The sequence below is a fragment of the Zophobas morio genome, unplaced genomic scaffold (genome assembly GCF_036711695.1).
Source record: "Zophobas morio isolate AGI-343-1 ecotype UQ-CSIRO unplaced genomic scaffold, CSIRO_AGI_Zmor_V1 ptg000004l, whole genome shotgun sequence".
Taxonomy (NCBI): domain Eukaryota; kingdom Metazoa; phylum Arthropoda; class Insecta; order Coleoptera; family Tenebrionidae; genus Zophobas; species Zophobas morio.
The window spans coordinates 364,420-384,576 of record NW_026972109.1 but is presented as its reverse complement, the minus strand read 5'-3'; the positions used below and the strand labels follow the sequence as shown (position 1 = coordinate 384,576).

Sequence of the window (20,157 nt, the reverse complement as noted above, 5' to 3'; positions counted from 1 at the left end):
TTTCGGATTTTTTCGATTTTTTTTTAGATTCCTTCGAACTTTTCAAAAACCATCAGAAATCCTCAAGATTCTTTAAAATTTTGTATTTCTGTTCAGATTGTTTCAGATCCTTACAAATCGTTTCAGATTCCTTTAGATTTTGCTTGATTCTTCGAGATTCTCTCACAATCCCTGGAGAAATCTGAGGGAATCTCAAAGAATCTAGAAAAAACTAAAAGAATATAAAAAAACTTGAAGAATCTGGAAGGATTTGGAAGAATCTGTAGGGATCTGAAAAAGTCTGAAACGATCTGAATAGAACTGAAAAATTTGAAAGAATCTTGAATGAATCTTAAAAAATTTCAAAGAACTGGAAACAATCCGAAAGCAGCGGATAGAATAAAAAAAAATCGAAATCATAGAATCTAGAAAAATCTGGAAGAATTTGGAAAAGTCTGCAGGGATCTGAAATTATCTGTACGGTTTTAAAACGACCTGAATATAACTCAAAATTTGAAAGAGACTGAGAGAGAATCAGAAAGAAAATGAAAGAATCTGGAGAAATTTGAAGGATTCTGAGAGAAATTGGGAGATTCGAAAAGAATCTGAAGGAATCTAAACCTATGAGAACCTGAGAGAATCTCGAAGAGTTTAGAAAAATCTGGAAGAACTTAGGAGTGTTTTCAGGGATTTGAAAGTATTTGTAAGATTCTAGAACGATCTGAATAGAACTGGAAAAAATTTGAAAGAATGTGAAATAATCCGACAACATCCAAAAGCATCCGGAATAATCCGAAAGAATCCAAAGGAATCCGAAAGGAAGAATCTTTAAAAAAAGGAAAGAATCTCAAAACACCTGAAAGAATCTGGAAGAATCTGAGTAAATCCAAGAAGATCTGAGGAAATATGAAACTAAAAATCGGAAAGAATTAGAAAGAATCAGAGGGGATCGGAAAGAATCTCAGGGAATCTAGACGAATGTAGGTAAACCTGGATGAATCTGAGAGAATTTGAGATTCTAATAAAATCTAGAAAAATCTGGACAAATTTGGAAAAGTCTGCAGGGTTCTGAAAGTATCTGTACGGTTTTAAAACGACCTGCGCGTAACTCAAAATTTGAAAGAATCTGAGATAGAATCAGGAAGAAAATGAAAGAATCTGGAAAAATTTCAACGATTCTGGGAGAAATTGGAATATTCGAAAAGAATCTGAAGAAATCTAAAGGAATTTGAGAGAATCTGAAAGAATTTGAGGGAATCTGAGAGAGATTGGAAAATTCGGAAAAAATCGGAGGAAACCTGTGGGAACCTGAGAGAATCTCGAAGAGTCTAGAAAAATCTGGAAGAACTTAGACGTGTTTTCAGGAATCTGAAAGTATTTGTAAGGTTCTAGAACGATCTGAATAGAACTGAAAAAAATTCGAAAGAATGTGAAATAATCTGAATGAATCCAAAGGAATCCGAAAGGACAAATCTTTAAAAAAAGGAAAGAATCTCAAAACACCTGAAAGAATCTGGAAAAATCTGAATAAATCCAAGAAAATCTGAGGGAATATGAAACTAATAATCGGAAAGAATTAAAAAGAATCAGAGGGGATCGGAAAGAATCTCAGGGAATCTAGACGAATGTAGGTAAACCTGGAAGAATCTGAGAGAATTTGAGAGAATCTAGTAAAATCTAGAAAAAGCTGGAAGAATTTGGAAAAGTCTGCAGGGATCTGAAAGTATCTGTACGGTTTTAAAACGACCTGAACGTAACTCAAAATTTGAAAGAATCTGAGATAGAATCAGAAAGAAAATGAAAGAATTTGGAAAAATTTCAAAGATTCTGGGAGAAATTGGGAAATTCGAAAAGAATCTGAAGGAATCTAAAGGAATCTGGACGAATCTGAAAGAATCTGAGGGAATCTGAGAGAGATTGGGAAATTCGGAAAAAATCGGAGGAAACCTGTGGGAACCTGAGAGAATTTCGAAGAATCTAGAAAAATCTGGAAGAACTTGGACGTGTTTTCAGGAATCTGAAAGTATTTGTAAGGTTCTAGAACGATCTGAACAGAACTGGAAAAAATTCGAAAGAATGTGAAATAATCCGAATGAATCCAAAGGAATCCGAAAGGACGAATCTTTAAAATAAAGAAAGAATCTCAAAACACCTGAAAGAATCTGGAAGAATCTGAGTAAATCCAAGAAAATCTGAGGGAATATGAAACTAATAATCGGAAAGAATTAAAAATAATCACAGGGGATCGGAAAGAATCTCAGGGAATCTAGACAAATGTAGGCAAACCTCAAAGAATCTGAGAGAATTTGAGAGAATCTAGTAAAATCTAGAAAAATCTGGAAGAATTTGGGAAAGTCTGCAGGGATCTGAAAGTATCTGTACGCTTTTAAAACGACCTGAATATAACTCAAAAATTTGAAAGAATCTGAGAGAGAATCAGAAAGAAAATGAAAGAATCTGGAAAAATTTCAAAGATTCTGAGAGAAATTGGGAGATTCGAAAAGAATCTGAAGGAATCTAAAGGAATCTGGAAGAATCTGAAAGAATCTGAGGGAATCTGAGAGAGATTGGGAAATTCGGAAAAAATCGGAGGAAACCTGTGGGAACCTGAGAGAATTTCGAAGAATCTAGAAAAATCTGGAAGAACTTAGACGTATTTTCAGGAATCTGAAAGTATTTATAAGGTTCTAGAACGATCTGAATAGAACTGGAAAAAATTCGAAAGAATGTGAAATAATCCGAATGAATCCAAAGGAATCCGAAAAGACGAATCTTTAAAAAAAGGAAAGAATCTCAAAACACCTGAAAGAATCTGGAAGAATCTGAGTAAATCCAAGAAAATCTGAGGGAATATGAAACTAATAATCGGAAATAATTAAAAAGAATCAGAGGGGATCGGAAATAATCTCAGGGAATCTAGACAAATGTAGGCAAACCTCAAAGAATCTGAGAGAATTTGAGAGAATCTAGTAAAATCTAAAAAAATCTGGAAGAATTTGGGAAAGTCTGCAGGGATCTGAAAATATCTGTACGGTTTTAAAACGACCTGAAAAAAATTTGAAAGAATCTGAGAGAGAATCAGAAAGAAAATGAAAGAATCTGGAAAAATTTCAAAGATTCTGAGAGAAATTGGGAGATTCGAAAAGAATCTGAAGGAATCTAAAGGAATTTTTGAGAATCTGAAAGAATCTAAGGGAATTTGAGAGAGATTGGGAAATTCGGAAAGAATCTGAGGGAACCTGAAAGAATCTCGAAGAACCTAGAAAAATCTGGGAGAACTTAGAAGTGTTTTCAGGAATCTGAAAGTATTTGCAAGATTCTAAAACGATCTGAATAGAACTGGAAAAAATTCGAAAGAATGCGAAATAATCCGACAGCATCCAAAAGCATCCGGAATAATCCGAAAGAATCCAAAGGAGTCCGAAAGGAAGAATCTTTAGCAAAAGGAAAGAATTTCAAAACACTTCAAAGAATCTGGAAGAGTCTGAGTAAATCCAAGAAAATCTGAGGGAATATGAAACTAAGAATCGGAAAGAATTAGAAAGAATTAGAGAGGATCGGAAAGAATCTCAGGGAATCTAGACGAATGTAGATAAACCTGGAAAACTCTAAGAGAATTTAAGAGAATCTAGTAAAATCTAGAAAAATCTGGGAGAAACTAAAAAATTTGAAAGAATCTGAAAGAGAGGATCAGAAAGAAAATGAATGAATCTGGAGAAATTTGAAAGATTCTGAGAGAAATTGGGAGATTCGAAAAGGATCTGAAGGAATCTAAAGAATATGGGAGAATCTGAAAGAATCTGAGGGAATCTGAGAGAGATTGGGAAATTCGGAAAAAATCGGAGGAAACCTGTGAGAACCTGAGAGAATCTAGACGAATGTAGGAAGAATCTGAGAGAATTTGAGAGAATCTAGTAAAATCTCGAAAAAAACTGGATGAACTGAAGGGATCCAAAGCGATGGTGAAAAATTTGAGAGGACCTGAAACAATTTGTAAAGATCTGAAAAATTCTGAGGAAATCTGAGGGAATATTGAGGGATATTGAGATAATTTGAAAGAATAGAAAAAAATCTGTAAAAAAAGTGTATTTTTACTTCCCGAGCGTAAGCAAAGGAAGTATTGTAATCGAGTCCGTCGGCCGACTCTCTACTTTTACGTTTTCTCGATCTTTCATGACCCCTAGAAGACGAAGAAATAGGTCTCCCATTTCCGTCTGTCTGTCCGTCTGTCCGTCTGTCCGTCTGTCCGTCCGTCTGTCCGTCTGTCCGTCTGTCCGTCCGTCTGTCCGTCTGTCCGTCTGTCCGTCCGTCTGTCCGTCTGTCCGTCCGTCTGTCCGTCTGTTGTCCCGGATTTTTATTAGACAGATAATCTCCGAAAGTACTCGACCGATTGTTGTGAAATTTTGTACTTATATTAAGAATATCATGTAGATGGTAAAACGCTAACCAAAATTTGTCTAATCATCCCCACCACTAATGCGATGACGTCACTTCAAAATTGTACATAGTAAATGGGTTTTCAATTGTATAAAATAACATAGTCCTACACATGTAGTTTACAACTCCGAATCGACTTTTCACCCGAAACGTCCAGATTTTTGGAAAAAAAATCAAAATTATAAAACAACATTTTGAAATTTAATTTTTAATCTGCTAACCAGAATGCTTTGAAATGTTGCAGATGTTTTAAGGCTATAAAGAGCATCATAAATCTTTAGTCAAAAAATATTTGCTTACCCCCTCCAAAAACTTGATGACGTCAGCTCAAAAGTTTGTGGAATAAATCATATCTAAAATGTACAAAATATGATGAGTCTGTACTTGTAATTTATCACTCCATTCATATTTTTTGGATTTGCATATACAGGGTGACTCAAAAAAATTAATGAATGCGTAAATTTATTTTTTCGATTTAATCATGAACTGCAAAACCGAATGCTTTGAAATCTTGCAGATGTTTTAAGGTTATAAAGAGCATAATAAATGTTTAGTCAAAATACATTTGCTTATCCCCTCCAAAAAATTGATGACGTCAGCTCGAAAGTTTGCCGAATAAATCATATCTAAAATGTACAAAATATGATGAGTCTGTACTTGTGATCTATCACTCCATTCATATTTTTTGGATTTGCATATACAGGGTGACTCAAAAAAATTAATGAATGCGTAAATTTATTTTACTGATTTACTCAGAAACAACAAAACCGAATTCTTTGAAATCCACTGCGAAAAAAAAAACATAATAGGCATGCAGTCGTCACGTTTCCGACAGCGAGGGAAGTACTGTCGAAACTCTTTAGACCAATTTTTTCTAGAAATGTTTGCATTAATTTTTCATATTCTCAGAGCCAGGAATTTGCTGCAAATTACGTTAGGTAAATTGTGAGAAGGAATTTTTCTATTTTCCCTAAACTCACCCATTTTTCAGACACCCGGTATATAGTAAAAATTTTATTTTTGAAAAAGTTGTTTAAAAATTCTCAAAAAATTCAGAGATATAGATTTCAACTTGCTGATTCCAAAAATAGTAAAGCGTGTTTATAGTCACGGAGCAGTATTTTCGAAATATTCGTTACGAAATTCGAGTTTCTTGAAATTTTTAAAAATTACGATATTTAAATGGGTGATTCTGGAAAAACGGTTATAGTGCAAGAAAATGTGTTTAGTTTAATTTCGAAAATCGTCAAAAAAAAATTACAAGCAGAAATTTCGCTTTCCCCCACCAACCACCGCGCCATCAAGTGCCACCCCGACGTCCCCAGTGCCCAACTGTCACTACTCCCAATGGAATGTGAGTTAAGCACCAAGACCATATGTACAGAAGATCGCGTTCTCACCAGCCGAGGTCGAGGGTCATTTTGGAATTCACGTCTGGCACGCCTTTCGCACGCACTTGCTCGTTTGCGGGAACCACCAAGTGGACGGAGAAGTTTCGGATGAGCCGCCCACAACGCCCCAAGGCCCCCGTACCATACCGCTTCGAAAGCTCGCTCGCGGACACAAACGAATTTCTAAGCAAGAATTTGTCGCGAATTCGACCGTGTGAATTTCGAGACCGCCATATAGGGTTCCACGAAGATCACTCTGAATCGGTAATCAAGTAAAAATAAGGTGGAGTAAATTGGTGGGAACCGTATTCGTTGAGACAGTAATAGCAGTTGTTGAACATCTCGCTCGTACGGACCATCAATACCAAGCCTCGCTAAGTAACCGTGACGTATTGGTTGTGTTGTTTTGGATTACGTAATTTTGTAAAAAAGGACCGGGCTGAGGAGTTCTGAGAAGGGCGTAACGGCGTTATATAACGCAGTTATATTCATTTACTACTTCAATCAATAGGAACTTGCTGAGTAGTAGATATTATCCACAAAGAATAATTTATGGGAATATTAAAAAGTATTGATTGAGAGTAGGGTTTCCAGTAGTAATATAGTTAATTAATATTTCAAGAAAAAAATCAATAATTGTCAGTCAGGGTATCCCTACTTTGTTATGCACGGCCACATTTTTCATCTTAGATCCTGCCTTTTCAATAATTAAATAAAAATTCTAATTACGATTTTTTGTGGACAAAAAATTTAAATTCTATTTTAAAACACTCAAAAGGGTCGACAGACGTGGATTTCATTATTTTAGTAAAATAATGTGACACCCATAAAAGCAAGGACATTTTTTTATCAAAATATTCCAACAAAATTGATTCTTTTTCCATAACCTTTGGACGTAAATTTTAAAATATGACGCTAATTTAGTGAGTCCTGCGGCTCTTCTGAAAACGAAAAAAAAAAGTGTTAAAACAAGACTTGAACATAAAATAACCGCCCACATATGAAATGCTCATTTAACTAGTCTACATTTCGACTACACACTTCCTAAACAAAGAAATCTAAAAACTAAGGATCTCATCAGACGACCATCCAGACGTTTACTAAGCATGGATGACTTAAAGTAAGCTCAGCTCAGTCTTAAAAGATTGGTGCTGCGGTGCAGTTGTTCCTCAAAGCTCTTTGTTGAGGTGTGCGTGCTTGAAGCTGTGAAGTTGATCCACAGGATAATAATATTTAGAACAACTGTACAGGTAATAATTACGCATTAGTTCCTTAAAAATAATTCGTGTTATTTTAAAAAATTTTCGCCAGTTTTAGGATGAAATACTCCGAAAGAAAATGCCCTAAGAAGATTTCTCCATGACATGGGTCAAAAGCCATCCTCTTTGGGTGGCAGATTTGGCAACAAAACGCAGTTACCGTTCTTTTGGTTGTTTCGACGTCAAGAAACCACATGCCATCCACATCCAGAACAGCCTATTAAATTTCAGTACAAAACGCGACGAAAACATGTGTCGAAAGAGGATAAAAACCAAAACAGATCAAGCGGGAACAGAAGTTGCGGTGACATAAATAACATAAGAACTCTGAACAATTTGAAAGTGCACCAAAGTAACAAAACCGTTGTTAAGAACACCAACGTGAACGAAATCAAATGTAAAATAATTAAAACCCAAAATGCTTTAAGAGCTAAATCAGAACCAAATTTAAACTCGGAGCGTGGGAGAGACAGGTACAAGCACCGGCGAAAGAACTGCAGGCTCAGCGAGGAATGGGAAGAAGGAATACAGCAGTTCGGGTACGAGATCCAGGACGTCGACGATTTCCTCAGCAAGGTAAGGAACACGAATTAATACTCGGATTCGGTAATGAGTCGTAGTTTTCTATATCTGTCCCGAAATCGAAACGTAGAAAGTGCGTAATAATTAATGTAGACACAAATTCACCCACTAAGTAAAGTAAGTACTCATTAAAAAATTATAATACTCATCAATACGTCTGCAGTCGAAGCAAACGTAAAATGTACACCTGTACTTGTCTCAGATATCGATTAGCCGTTCTCCTTTTTTCAATAAATTATTCATTGGTTTAATAGTTTCTGCGGTCCGCTTTACTTTTGTACACTGTTTGAAATTGATTAGACTTAACGGGGTATTTTTTGTGAAAACGGCAAAATTCTAGCGAAAATTTGGTTTTATTCTCTCCGAACAAATGATGGCGTCACCTTAAAACTGACTGCAGTGCGTTAATTAAATTGAATTTTATCAATCATCAATTATGTACATTTGTAGTTTGAATTTCGCGGTTTTTCATAGCAATACGATTGGCCGAATTATTTTACGTTTTTTTTTCTTAATATGATAGTCATCTTTCCACAACAAGTTACTTAAAACATGTTTAAATTTGTGTAAGAAAATATCGATTTTGCAATTAGCCTCCTCCCTCGGTTTAACAACGAATGAAAAATTCATCACGATTGAGATCGAGACGGATGGGTGGAGCTTCTCTTTTAGTTTACTTTTTTAATTAAGTAATAAAATTTAGTTTTCTTTGTATAATACGATTACTTAAGAACATATTTCACATGATAATTTCTCGTGAAAAATGAGAATTTTACACTTAAGTTCCGCCCCTCGGCTTCTGACGAATATAAAAATCATCAGAATTGAGATAGGGCGGGTGGGCGGGGCTTATATTTTAATTTTTTTTTCTTAATATACATAGCCATCTTTTCATAACAAGAAACATTGTTAAAATGGTACATTTTTGCAAGGAAATATGGATTTTGCAATTATAAGGCGGACCCTAATTGTAAAATCGATCATTTCCTTATACGAATTTTCCATTTTAAGCATGTTTTAAGTTTAATGTTGTGAAAAGAAGTCTGCACATATTTAAACATAAAGGCAAAGTGTAAGCCCGCCCACCCGCCCTGTCTCAATTTTGATGATTTTTTTTATTTGCCGTGAACCCAAAGGGGTGGAGTTTAACTGCAAAATAGTTATTTCTTTACAAGAAATTAAAAACATGTTTTCGAGTATCGTGTTGTGTAAAGAATACTACGTATATTAAAAAAAAGCCAAAATATAAGCCCCGCCCACCCACCCGATCTCAATTCTGATGATTTTTTTATTCTTGAACTTGAACACGAAACACGTTCAAAATGGTAAATTTTTGTAAGAAAATATGGATTTTGCAACTAGGCTCCGCCCCTAGGTCGGACAACGAAGAAAAACTTCATTACTATTTAGAGCCGGGCATGTGTGTGTGTGGCTTAATTTACATAGTATTCTTTGAAGAACACGATACTCATCTCAGAGAAATAAGGATTTTGCAGTTAAACTCCGCCCTCTTGGCTCACGACGAATAAAAAAAAATCATTACAATTGAGATAGGGCGGGTGGGCGGGGCTACATTTTGCCTTGTTTTCTTAATATGCGTAGTCATCTTTTCACAACAAGAAACTTAGAACATGTTTAAAATGGTAAATTTGTATAGGGAAATACCGATTTTGCAATTAGGCTCCGCCTCTCGATATGACAACGAATGAAATCGAGACGGATGGGTGGAGCTTCTCTTTTGGTTTTCTTTTTTAATGAATACATTTACTTAGTTTTCTTTGTATAACACGATTATTTAAGAACATATTTCACATGGTAATTTCTCATAGAAAAATAAGGATTTTACAATTAAGCTCCACCCCTCAGCTTACTACGAATACAAAAAATCATCAGAATTGAAAGAAGGCGGGTGGGTGGGGCTTATATTTTGCCTTTTTTATTTTTCTTAAGATACATAACCATCTTTTCACAAGAAGAAACTCAAAAACATTGTTAAAATGGTACATTTTGCAAGGAAATATGTATTTTGGAGTTATGGGGCGGAGCCTAATTGCAAAATCGATATTTCCTTATACGAATTTTCCATTTTAAGCATAATTTAAGTTTCATATTATGAAAAGAAGTCTACACATATTAAAACATAAAGGCAAAATGTAGCCCCGCCCACCCACCCGGTCTCAATTGTGATGATTTTTTTTATTCGCCGTGAACCAAGGGGGCGGAGCTTAACTGCAAAATACTTATTTCTTTACAAGAAATTAAAAATACGTTTTTGAGTATCGTGTTATTCAAAGAATACTATATATATTAAGATAAAGGCCAAAATACAAACCCCATTTCAAGTTTAATTTTTTTTAATTTTTCATTTCTTCAGTTTTTTGTTTCTTTCATTTTTCGATTTGTAATTTTTCTAGTTTTCAATTTAAATTTTTTCTATTTTTCAGTGCTTGAATTTTTTTCATGTTTCGTTTATTAATTCATTTCAATTTTTCAAGGTTTTTTCGTTTTCTGTCTTTTTTCGACTTTTCAAGTTTAAATTTTTCAAATTTTCGATTTGTCTGTTTTTTTGTTTGTTCAGTTTCTAGAGTTTTCACGTTTAAATTTTTCGATTTTTCGATCTTTTATTCCTTGTTCCAATTTTTCGGTTTGCAGTTTTCCGATTTTCAATTTTCAAGTTTTTTTAATTTTTAATTTTTTCAGTTTTTTGTTTCTTCAATTTTTCGAGTTTTCACATTAAAATTTTTTAGTTTTTAGGTTTTTCGAGCTTTTATTAAGTTATTCTTTATGTCTTGAATTTTTCGCTTTGGATTTTCTCGATTTTTCAGTTTTCAATTTTTTTAATTTTTCGTTTTTTCATTTTTTGTTTTACGAATTTTTTGATTTGCATTTTTTCTAGTTTTCAATTTAAAATTTTTTTATTTTCAACTTTTGAATTTTTTTATTGTTTCGTTTATTTAATTTTTAGATATTTAAATTTTTTATTTATTCAATATTTAATTTCAATTTTTCCATTTTTCTGTTTTTTGTTTCTTCAATTTTATTTAACAGAGAAATTTCTTGAGTTTTCCGTTTAAAATTTTCGATTTTGAGATTTTTCGATCTTCTATTCTTTGTTTCTTCAATTTTTCGATTTGCTGTTTCTCAATTTTTCAATTTTGAAATTTTCTAATTTTGCATTTAATCAGTTTTTTGTTTTTTTAATATCTCGAGTTTGGATAAATTTTTTCAGTTTTATTTCATATTTAAAATGGTAAATTCTTCGAGACAAATATGGATCTTGCAATTAAGCCCCGCCCCTGGATCTGACAACGAATGAAAAATTCATTACAACTGAGAATTGAGATGGGGGCGGGTATGATACAAAGAATACTTAGTATTCTTTGAACATGATACTCAAAAACATGTTTTTAATTTCTCGTAGAGAAATAACGATTTTGCAGTTAAGCTCCGCCCCGTGGCTTACGACGAATAAAAAAAAAGATCATCACAATTGGAATAGGGCGGGTGGGCGGGGCTTATATTTTGCCTTTTGTATTTTTCTAAATATACATAGCCATCTTTTCACAACAAGAAACTTAAAACATGGTTAAAATGGTACATTTTTGCAAGGAAATATGTATTTTTCAGTTATGAGACGAAGCCCAATTGCAAAATCGATATTTCCATTTTAAGCATAATTTAAGTTTCATATTGTGAAAAGAAGTCTACACATATTAAAACATAAAGGCAAAATGTAGCCCCGCCCACCCGCCCTGTCTCAATTGTGATGATTTTTTTTATTCGCCGTTAACCAAGGGGGCGGAGCTTATCTGCAAAATACTTATTTCTTTACAAAAAATTAAAAACACGTTTTTGAGTATCGGGTTATTCAAAGAATACTTTATAGATTAAGATAAAAGGCCAAAATATAAACCCCATTTCAAGTTTAATTTTTTTTTAATTTTTCATTTCTTCAGTTTTTTGTCTTTCATTTTTCGATTTGTAATTTTTCAAGTTTTCAATTTAAATTTTCTCTATTTTTCAGTGCTTGAATTTTTTTCATGTTTCGTTTATTAATTCATTTTAATTTTTCAATTTTTCGGTTTTTTCCTTTTCTGTCTTTTTTCGAGTTTTCAAGTTTAAATTTGTCAAATTTTCGATGTCTGTTTTTTGTTTCTTCAGTTTCTCGAGTTTTCACGTTTAATTTTTCCGATTTTTCGATCTTTTATTCCTTGTTCCAATGTTTTGGTTTGCAGTTTTTCGATTTTCAATTTAGCAATTTTTAAAATTTTTCGTTCCTTCAGTTTTTTGTTTCTTCAATTTTTCGAGTTTTTACATTAATATTTTTCAGTTGTTAGGTTTTTTGATCTTTTATTGATTTATTCTTTGTCTTGAATTTTTCGATTTGGATTTTTTCGATTTTTCAGTTTTCAATTTTTTTAATTTTTCGTTTTTTTCAGTTTTTGTTTTTTGAATATTTTGATTTGCATTTTTTCTAATTTTCAATTTAAAATTTTTCTATTTTCAAGTTTTTTTATCGTTTCGTTTATTTAATTTTTTCATTTATTCAAAATTTAATTTTAATTTTTCAATATTTCTGTTTTTTTTTTCAATTTCTTGAGTTTCCCGTTTAAAATTTTCGATTTTGAGATTTTTCGATCTTTTATTCTTTGTTTGTTCAATTTTTCGATTTGCTGTTTTTCAATTTTTCAATTTTGAAGGTTTTTAATTTTTCGTTTCTTCAGTTTTTTGTTTCTTCAATTTTTCGAGTTTTCACATTAATATTTTTCAGTTTTTAGGTTTTTTGATCTTTTATTGATTTATTCTTTATGTCTTGAATTTTTCGATTTGGATTTTCTCGATTTTTCACTTTTCAAAATTTTTAATTTTTCGTTTTCAGTTTTTGTTTTTTGAATTTTTTTATTTGCATTTCTTCTAACTTTCAATTTAAAATTTTTCTATTTTCAAGTTTTTTTATCGTTTCGTTTATTTAATTTTTAGATGTTTAATTTTTCCATTTATTAAATATTTAATTTTAATTTTTCCATCTTCCTGTTTTTTGTTTCTTAATTTTTGGTTTCTTCAGTTTTTTGTTTCTTCAATTTTTCGAGTTTTCACATTAAAATTTTTCAGTTTTTAGGTTTTTCGATCTTTTATTGATTTATTCTTTGTCTTGAATTTGGATTTTCTCGATTTTTCAGTTTTCAAATTTTTTAATTTTTCGTTTTTTCAGTTTTTCTTTTTGAATTTTTTGACTTGCATTTTCTCTAGTTTTCAATTTAAAATTTTTCTATTTTCAACTTTTGAATTTTTTTATTGCTTCGTTTATTTAATTTTTTCATTTATTCAATATTTAATTTTAATTTTTCCATTTTTCTGTTTTTTGTTTCTTCAGTTTCTTGAGTTTTCCGTTTAAAATTTTCAATTTTGAGATTTTTCTGTCTTTTATTCTTTTATTCTTCAATTTTTCGATTTGCAGTTTCTCAATTTTTCAATTTTGAAATTTTTTAATTTGTTTTTTGTTTCTTTAATATCTCGAGTTGTCAGCAGAATTGTTCAGTTTTATTTCACGTTTAAAATGGTAAATTCTTGTAGACAAATATGGATCATGCAATTAAGCCCCGCCCCTCGATCTGACAACGAATGAAAAATTCATTACAACTGAGAATTGAAATGGGGGCAGGCTTTATTTTTTTCTTAATATACAGTAATGATCACTTATAGCGAACCTGGTTAAAGCGAACTTCCTAATATAACGAACCAACTTGCAAAGTACGAACTGAAGTACCATAAGATACGTGTTATTTTTTTCCGATTATAACGAACCCGCTTATAGCGAACTTTCGGATAAAACGAACCAAATTTTTAATATTTAAGAAAAAAAAATCGTTTATAACGAACTTTTTCACCAGTCAGCTTTATCTCGACAATGGTCAGGAACACTTTTGTGTGAATCTATTAGATCCCGTCAATTTTATCAGTATGGCATGGCAAAAAGTATCAGAACAAACAATTGCTAATTATTTTCGACATGCTGGGTTTCTCCAGTGTGAGGAAAAATTTGAACCAGGGTTGGGATTTTGTTTCTACCGATACGATACGATACGAAGCGATGAATGACAAGGACGAAAATATAAATTTCAGATGCGAAAGAAAAAGACGACCACATTTTATCGGTACCGATATTTTATCGTTATAGAAATAAAATCCCACCCCAGAAGACGAACTACCATTGGCTGAATGGCTGAGAAAGCACGAAAGCAATTCTGATGATGAATTTGATATCGACTTCGAAGAATACGTCCATTTTGACGATATTTTAGTGAAGTCTGAAATTTTGGATGATGCTGCTATTGTAAAATTAGTTCAATGCAACATTCAAACAGAAGATGAGAGTGAAGACGATGATGATAACGAAGAAGAAGAAGAAAAAGAAGAAACGATCCCAAAACCCTCTTAAATTAATCTTTCTCACAAGAAGCAACGTAAAATTTGAGATTATTTTAAGTAACAACTTTTATTTTTAATCAACTTTTTATTAATCAAGTTTTTTTTTCTTATATGTACTACTGTATTGTTATCTTCACATGTTTAAATTTTTGTAATACTTTTAAATGTTGCATCCTGAAATATATAGTTCAGTTTATGAAAGTATGTATTGATTTTTTTGAGATCATTTATAACGAACTTCGGATATAACGAACTACTTTTCCCAGTCCCATGAGGTTCGTTATAACCGAACATTACTGTACTTAGTATTCTTTGAACAACATGATACTCAAAAACATCTTTTCAATTTCTCGTAAAGAAATTAGGATTTTGCAGTTAAGCTCCGCCCCCGTGGCTTACGACGAATAAAAAAAAGATCATCACAATTGGGATAGGGTGGGTGGGCGGGGCTTATATTTTACCTTTTTTTCTTAATATGTGTAGACTAATTTCGATCACAAGAAACTTAAAACATGTCTAAAATGATAAATTTTTGTAGTAATCAAGTTAAATCCTAAAAGCAACGTCAACAGCAAGTTTATACTTAAATGCCACTTACAATCACGATATTTTTAGTGCTTGCATTTTTCGAGTAATCGAGTTGGTAATTTCAAATCGCGCGAAATGCGAATCTGCATAATTATTGACAAATTGTATGAGTTTCGGTTCAATTTTGTGCTGTGGTTAAAAAACCGCGAAAGCATGTACCTCCGTTACCAAATTAATAGATTTTATACAAGCCAATGATTAAATATACTTATATTAAAATTGCCTTAGGCATACGCTTGTGAAATCGGATGTTTCTCCGATCCGTGGGCTATAATTCATACGTATGGGTAGACGTACATTGTAGGAGAGTGCGGCCTATAGTTACCGATCCATAGCTCACATCCTCCATCCGCAAACGTGGTGTTTAGTTTGTCAGAGGGGCAATTAAATGAATGAAACTTTGGGTCAAGGGGTACAAAACCATGGAAAACACCTGTCCAATATCCACCCACGAAGCATAATTATAGGGCCGGTGCTATCTCCTTATTAATCTCGATCATGTTTACTTTTTTCTCAAACGACTAATTACGGTTAAATTTTCAGGCCACGATTGAAAAACCAGCCAACATTCCTGTCGTGCTGGCCTTCCCGAGCGTACTCTACCAAACACGAATTGGGGGTTACCAAGCCGAAATCGCGCTGCCGCTGGGAATGGTCGTGAACGCCATTTTCAAAAACCAGCACTGGCTGTACGTGCAGACGCCGCACGCCGAGGAGGGGTACGTCAGCTACGCTGCGTGTCTGCCGCTGGGTTAGTCACAAACTAATTTTTTTTTCAAATTGTATTTGTGGTTTATGAATCCGCCTAGGTATCATCCCGCCGTCCGACAACGACGTGCCCGCCCCTTGTTGGGAGAAAAGCACCGACGTCTTCCCCCGCCCCTCCGGCAACATGACCGACACCGAAAAATTAAGCTCGAAGTCCGAATGCAGCGAAGACGTACGTTGTTACAGTCGAAGGTCGCGCAACGCCATCAGTACGTGCGAAGAACAAAGCGTCGACAGACTCTACCTGAAAGCGTTAGCTTCAGCCAGAAAAACCAAGCGACTCCGACAAACCCTTCTAGTAATCAACGGCGACTACTACGGCAAGGAAAAAAATTCCTTGCACGTAAACAAAGGGGAAGTCGTGGTCCTTCTAGGAACGCACGTTAAGGACTGGTTTTGGGTGCGAAACAACGAAGGACAGGAAGGATTTATTCCGGCGGTTATTGCGGGGCACGGATTTTTGTAAATCACTCTGTATATAAGTTATATTTATTTAAATAAAACTTAACTAATTGACGAGTTTGGATCAACAAAGAGAGAGTTGTAGGTTTTTGTAGATGAAGTTGCTACAAACGTCGATTTTAGGGCTGGAGCCTGCAATACAGAGCGTTTGGAAGGGCTCGTCCTGGTGGATGGCGCTATACGTGGTGACGGCGGCAGTCGGAATTTCGATTACAATGTCGCCGTTGAAGCTCATTTGGTAAAAAAGGGGCGACCTTCCCCCGGCGAAAATTTTGTCGTGGAAGATTTCCGCAACGTGAATCCCTTTGTCGTCGATAGGGAAAACAGTGGAAATGTTTAGGGAGCGCAAATGCCATAAAGAAAGTCGTGGTCCACCTCCGCACAACTAAATTAAAACAAAAATTAATAACAATAATAATAATAAAAAAGTGACAACAGTGGCACTAAACCCCACTTACCAACCAATCATCATTAATTCCAACCCCACCAATCCAGGGACCGAGTTCAGGCCGACTAACTTTGTCTCGCGTGTAGGGTTCAATTTTGCCTACAGCGGCTGCAGTTCTCGCATCCCACATCAGTACCAAACCGTCTTCCCCTCCAGAGATCAATTTATTGTTTCTACAAAATATTTGCAGTTATGCAACCAACAATTCACTCCTGTATGCATGACTTCAATACTCACAAGTGCGTTAAACAATGAACGTAATTCTTGTGTCCTTTGAAAGTTTTGATATTTTTTCGGGTTTCTAGGTTAAAACTGTACACATTATTGTCCCCGCACGCCGCAAATAGCACGTTATTTTCGGGCTCCAAAACCAAGCAATTCACGTCTGGTTTCTCAAAACTGTCTTTTGCATTGGGGATTTCAATGGTCCATGACGGTGTCGCTTTTTTGCTAAGTTTCACGTTCTTCCACGTGTAGCCCAAGATTTCACCCACAGTTCCAACCACCAAGTGGGATTTGGTTGTCAATAAACTGTTAATTTGAATGTCTTCCTTAATTGTGAAAGAGTTAGTTGGGATTTGGTCTTGGCGCGTGATCGTGCTTCCTTGATTAACGAGCTTTGAGAGGCTAAAAGGATACTTTAATGTATAATTTGAGTAAAATAAAGGTTGCTACTTACTGGAAGATTGAAATTGTGCCATAAATATCTCCAACCACCAAGTAATTGCCACAGGGCGTGAACGTTTGGCTTAGAACGGTGTTGTAAAACCGTTTATTCAGCTTATTTACCATTTTAACTGTGATTCGAGTTTTATTGAAGAAATTACAAAAAGTTAACCTCAAATCTGAAAAACACTTTAAACCGTGATTTAAAATTTCTTGTAGTGCTGAACGAAATCAGAGTGTTTTATTTCTTATTTTCGGAGTAATGTACTTAATTATTTATCCCTGAAATGAGAATAATACCGGAATAAACACACGAAAATAGGTTATGAACACTGCGCATGCGCACACATGTCAAGTGTGCTGCATAATTAACACAGAGGCGGATCAGCCGAAAATATTTCCGAGGCAAAAAATATAAAGATTTTTTTAATATGAAAACTATTCGTCTTAAGTAAACGTCAGATTTAGGCCGGTGAGGTTTAATACAATTTTTGAAAGACGTCACGAATTATGTTTAATACTTTACTATTTTTATGGCAATTCATTTATTTTATTATTATTAATTTTTTAATTGTAAATTGAACAATCGGATAATTGAAAAATTGAAACATCGAAAAATTAAAAATTCAGAAAATTGAAAAATTGAAATATACTGGAAACTCGAGAAATCGAAAAACCTAAAATTTTAAAAATGAAAGAGTTATAATATCGAAAAGTTGAAAAATTGAGAAATCGAAGTATGAAACAATCGAGAAATCGAAAAACACCTGTAAAAGCAAAAAATTCAAGAACTGAAGAACTGAAAAATCGAAACTTTGGAAAGTCGAGAAAAGAGAAAATCAATAAAAAATTTATAAATCAAAAAACCGAAAAATCAACAAATTGAGAAATCGAAATGCGAAAATTGAAAAAAAATTGAGAATTGAAAAATCGGGTAATTCAAAAATCGAAACATCGAAAAGCGGAAAAGTAAAAAATCGAAAAATTTAAAAACTGAGATATCGAGAAATCGAAAAATCAAAAAATCGAGAAATCGAGGATTGGAAAAGTCGAGATCTCGAAAAATTGAAAAAGAAGTGAAAATTCGAGAAATAGAAAAATCTAGAATTTTAAAAATTGAAAAATTAAAATATCGAAAAATTGAGAAATTGAAAAATTGAGAAATCGAAATATAAAACAATCGAAAAATTGAAAAATCTAAGTTTAAAAAACCAAAAACTGAAAATCCAAAAAATAAAAAATCGAAAAATCGAGAAGTCGAAGAATCAAAATACAGGAGAATTTCAAAACTGAAAGTAATATCCAAAAATTGTAAAATTAAAAAATTATAAAATTGAGAAATCGAAAATCCAAAAAAGCAAAGTAGAAAAATCGAAGAATTGAAAAACTGAAAAATCGAAAGTTCGACAAGTCGAGAAAAAGGAAAATCAAAAATAGGTTAATGTATTGAGAAATCGCAAAACTGAAAAAAAACTTAGCATCGTGAAAATTTGAAAAATTGAAAAATATGTAGTAATACTGAAGTACTGAAACATCAAAATATCGCAAAATTGAAAAGTCGAGAAATACAAACATCAAAAAATCAAAAAAATAAAAATAGAAATTCTAAAATTGAAAAATCTGAAACTTGAAAAATTGATAAATCGAGAAATCGAAACTCAAGAATTTAAAAAATTGGAAAAATTGAAAAGTTAAAAATGGAAAAATTGATAAATCGAGAGATTCAACATTCCAAACATCGAAACATCCGAATTTCGATAAATCGAGCTCTCTAAAAATTGGAAAATCGAAAATTTAAAAATTCGGAAAAAAGTATAAAATTCGAAAAATCGAAAAATCTAGAACTTTAAAAATTGAAAAATTAAAATATCGAAAAATTGAAAAATAGAGAAATTGAAAAATTGAGAAATCGAAATATAAAACAATCGAAAAATCGAAAAGTCAAAGAATCAAAATACTGGAGAATCTCAAAACTGAAAGTAATATCCAAAACTTAAAAATTTAAAAAATTGGAAAATTGAGAAATTGTAAAACCAAAAAAGCAAAGTCGAAAAATCGAAGAATTGAAAAACTGAAAAATCGGAAATTCGACAAGTCGAGAAAAAGGAGAATCAAAAATTGATGAGTGTATTGAGAAATCGGAAAACTGAAAATTTAGTAACGTCAAAATTCAAAAAATCAAAAAATAAATATTCGAAATTCAAAAATTTTAAAATCGGAAAACCAAAAAAGCAAAGTCGAAAAATCGAAGAATTGAAGTACTGAAAAATCGAAAGTTCGACAAGTGGAGAAAAAGGAAAATCAGAAATAGATTAATGTATTGAGAAATTGCAAAACTGAAAATTTAGTAACGTCAAAATTTGAAAAATTGAAAAATAGAAATACTGAAGGACTGAAAAATCAAATATCGTAAAACTGAAAAAACGAGAAATCCAAACATCAAAAAATCAAAAAATAAAAATTCGAAATTCTAAAATTTAAAAATCGGAAAACTGAAAAATCAATAAATCGAGAAATCGAAACTTCAGAATTTAAAAAAATTGGAAAACTTGAAAAATCGGCAAACTGAAAAATCAAAAAATCGAGAAATGGAGGAGTCGAAAAGTCGAGAATTCGAAAAATCGAAAAATTGAGAAATCGAAAATTTAAAAATTCGGAAAAGAAGTAAAAATTCGAGAAATTGAAAAATCTAGAATTTTAAAAATTGAAAAATTTAAATATCGAAACATTTAAAAATTGAGAAATCGAAATATAAAACAGTCGAAAAATTTAAAAATCTAAAGTTTAAAAAACCAAAAACTGAAAATCCAAAAAATAAAAAGTCGAAAAATCCAGAAGTCGAAAAATCGAAAAGTCGAAGGATCAAAATACTGGAGAATCTCAAAACTGCAAGTAATATAAAATAATTGGAAAATTGAGAAATCGAAAAACCAAAAAAGCAAAGTCGAAAAATCGAAGAATTGAAGAACTGAAAAATCGAAAGTTCGACAAGTCGAGAAAAAAAAATCAAAAATAGATTAATGTATTGAGAAATCGTAAAACTGAAAATTTAGTAACGTCCAAATTTGAAAAATTGAAAAATAGAAATACCGAAAAACTGAAACATCAAAATATCGCAAAATTGAAAAATCAAAAAATAAAAATTCGA

General features: G+C 32.7%; 2 protein-coding genes across 2 annotated transcripts; one reads left to right on the top strand and one right to left on the bottom strand.

The window, feature by feature from the left end:
* Window positions 1-6,977: 6,977 nt before the first annotated feature.
* LOC135133862 (uncharacterized) lies at window positions 6,978-15,918 on the top strand. Its single transcript, XM_064062391.1, has 4 exons — window positions 6,978-7,057; window positions 7,119-7,642; window positions 15,209-15,416; window positions 15,475-15,918. Exons 2-4 carry the CDS (start codon window positions 7,172-7,174, stop codon window positions 15,897-15,899), a joined length of 1,104 nt encoding a protein of 367 aa, XP_063918461.1. The 5' UTR covers window positions 6,978-7,057; window positions 7,119-7,171; the 3' UTR covers window positions 15,900-15,918.
* On the bottom strand, window positions 15,907-17,377 carry LOC135133869 (THO complex subunit 6 homolog). Its single transcript, XM_064062398.1, has 4 exons — window positions 17,023-17,377; window positions 16,581-16,970; window positions 16,354-16,516; window positions 15,907-16,280 (listed from the first exon to the last, which is right to left on the bottom strand). The coding sequence occupies exons 1-4, from the start codon at window positions 17,133-17,135 to the stop codon at window positions 15,960-15,962; spliced, it is 987 nt and encodes a 328-aa protein (XP_063918468.1). The 5' UTR covers window positions 17,136-17,377; the 3' UTR covers window positions 15,907-15,959.
* Window positions 17,378-20,157: the final 2,780 nt, after the last annotated feature.

Excerpts from the sequence above, each read along its gene's own strand:
- LOC135133869 (XM_064062398.1), bottom strand. The coding sequence starts at position 17,135 with ATGGTAAATAAGCTGAATAAACGGTTTTACAACACCGTTCTAAGCCAA. Across the intron at positions 16,971-17,022 it reads GGCACAATTTCAATCTTCCA|CCTCTCAAAGCTCGTTAATC; the intron begins GTAAGTAGCAAC and ends GTATCCTTTTAG. Across the intron at positions 16,281-16,353 it reads GAATTAATGATGATTGGTTG|TTGTGCGGAGGTGGACCACG; the intron begins GTAAGTGGGGTT and ends GTTTTAATTTAG.
- LOC135133862 (XM_064062391.1), top strand. The coding sequence starts at position 7,172 with ATGGGTCAAAAGCCATCCTCTTTGGGTGGCAGATTTGGCAACAAAACG. Across the intron at positions 7,643-15,208 it reads TCGACGATTTCCTCAGCAAG|GCCACGATTGAAAAACCAGC; the intron begins GTAAGGAACACG and ends TTAAATTTTCAG. Across the intron at positions 15,417-15,474 it reads CGCTGCGTGTCTGCCGCTGG|GTATCATCCCGCCGTCCGAC; the intron begins GTTAGTCACAAA and ends GAATCCGCCTAG.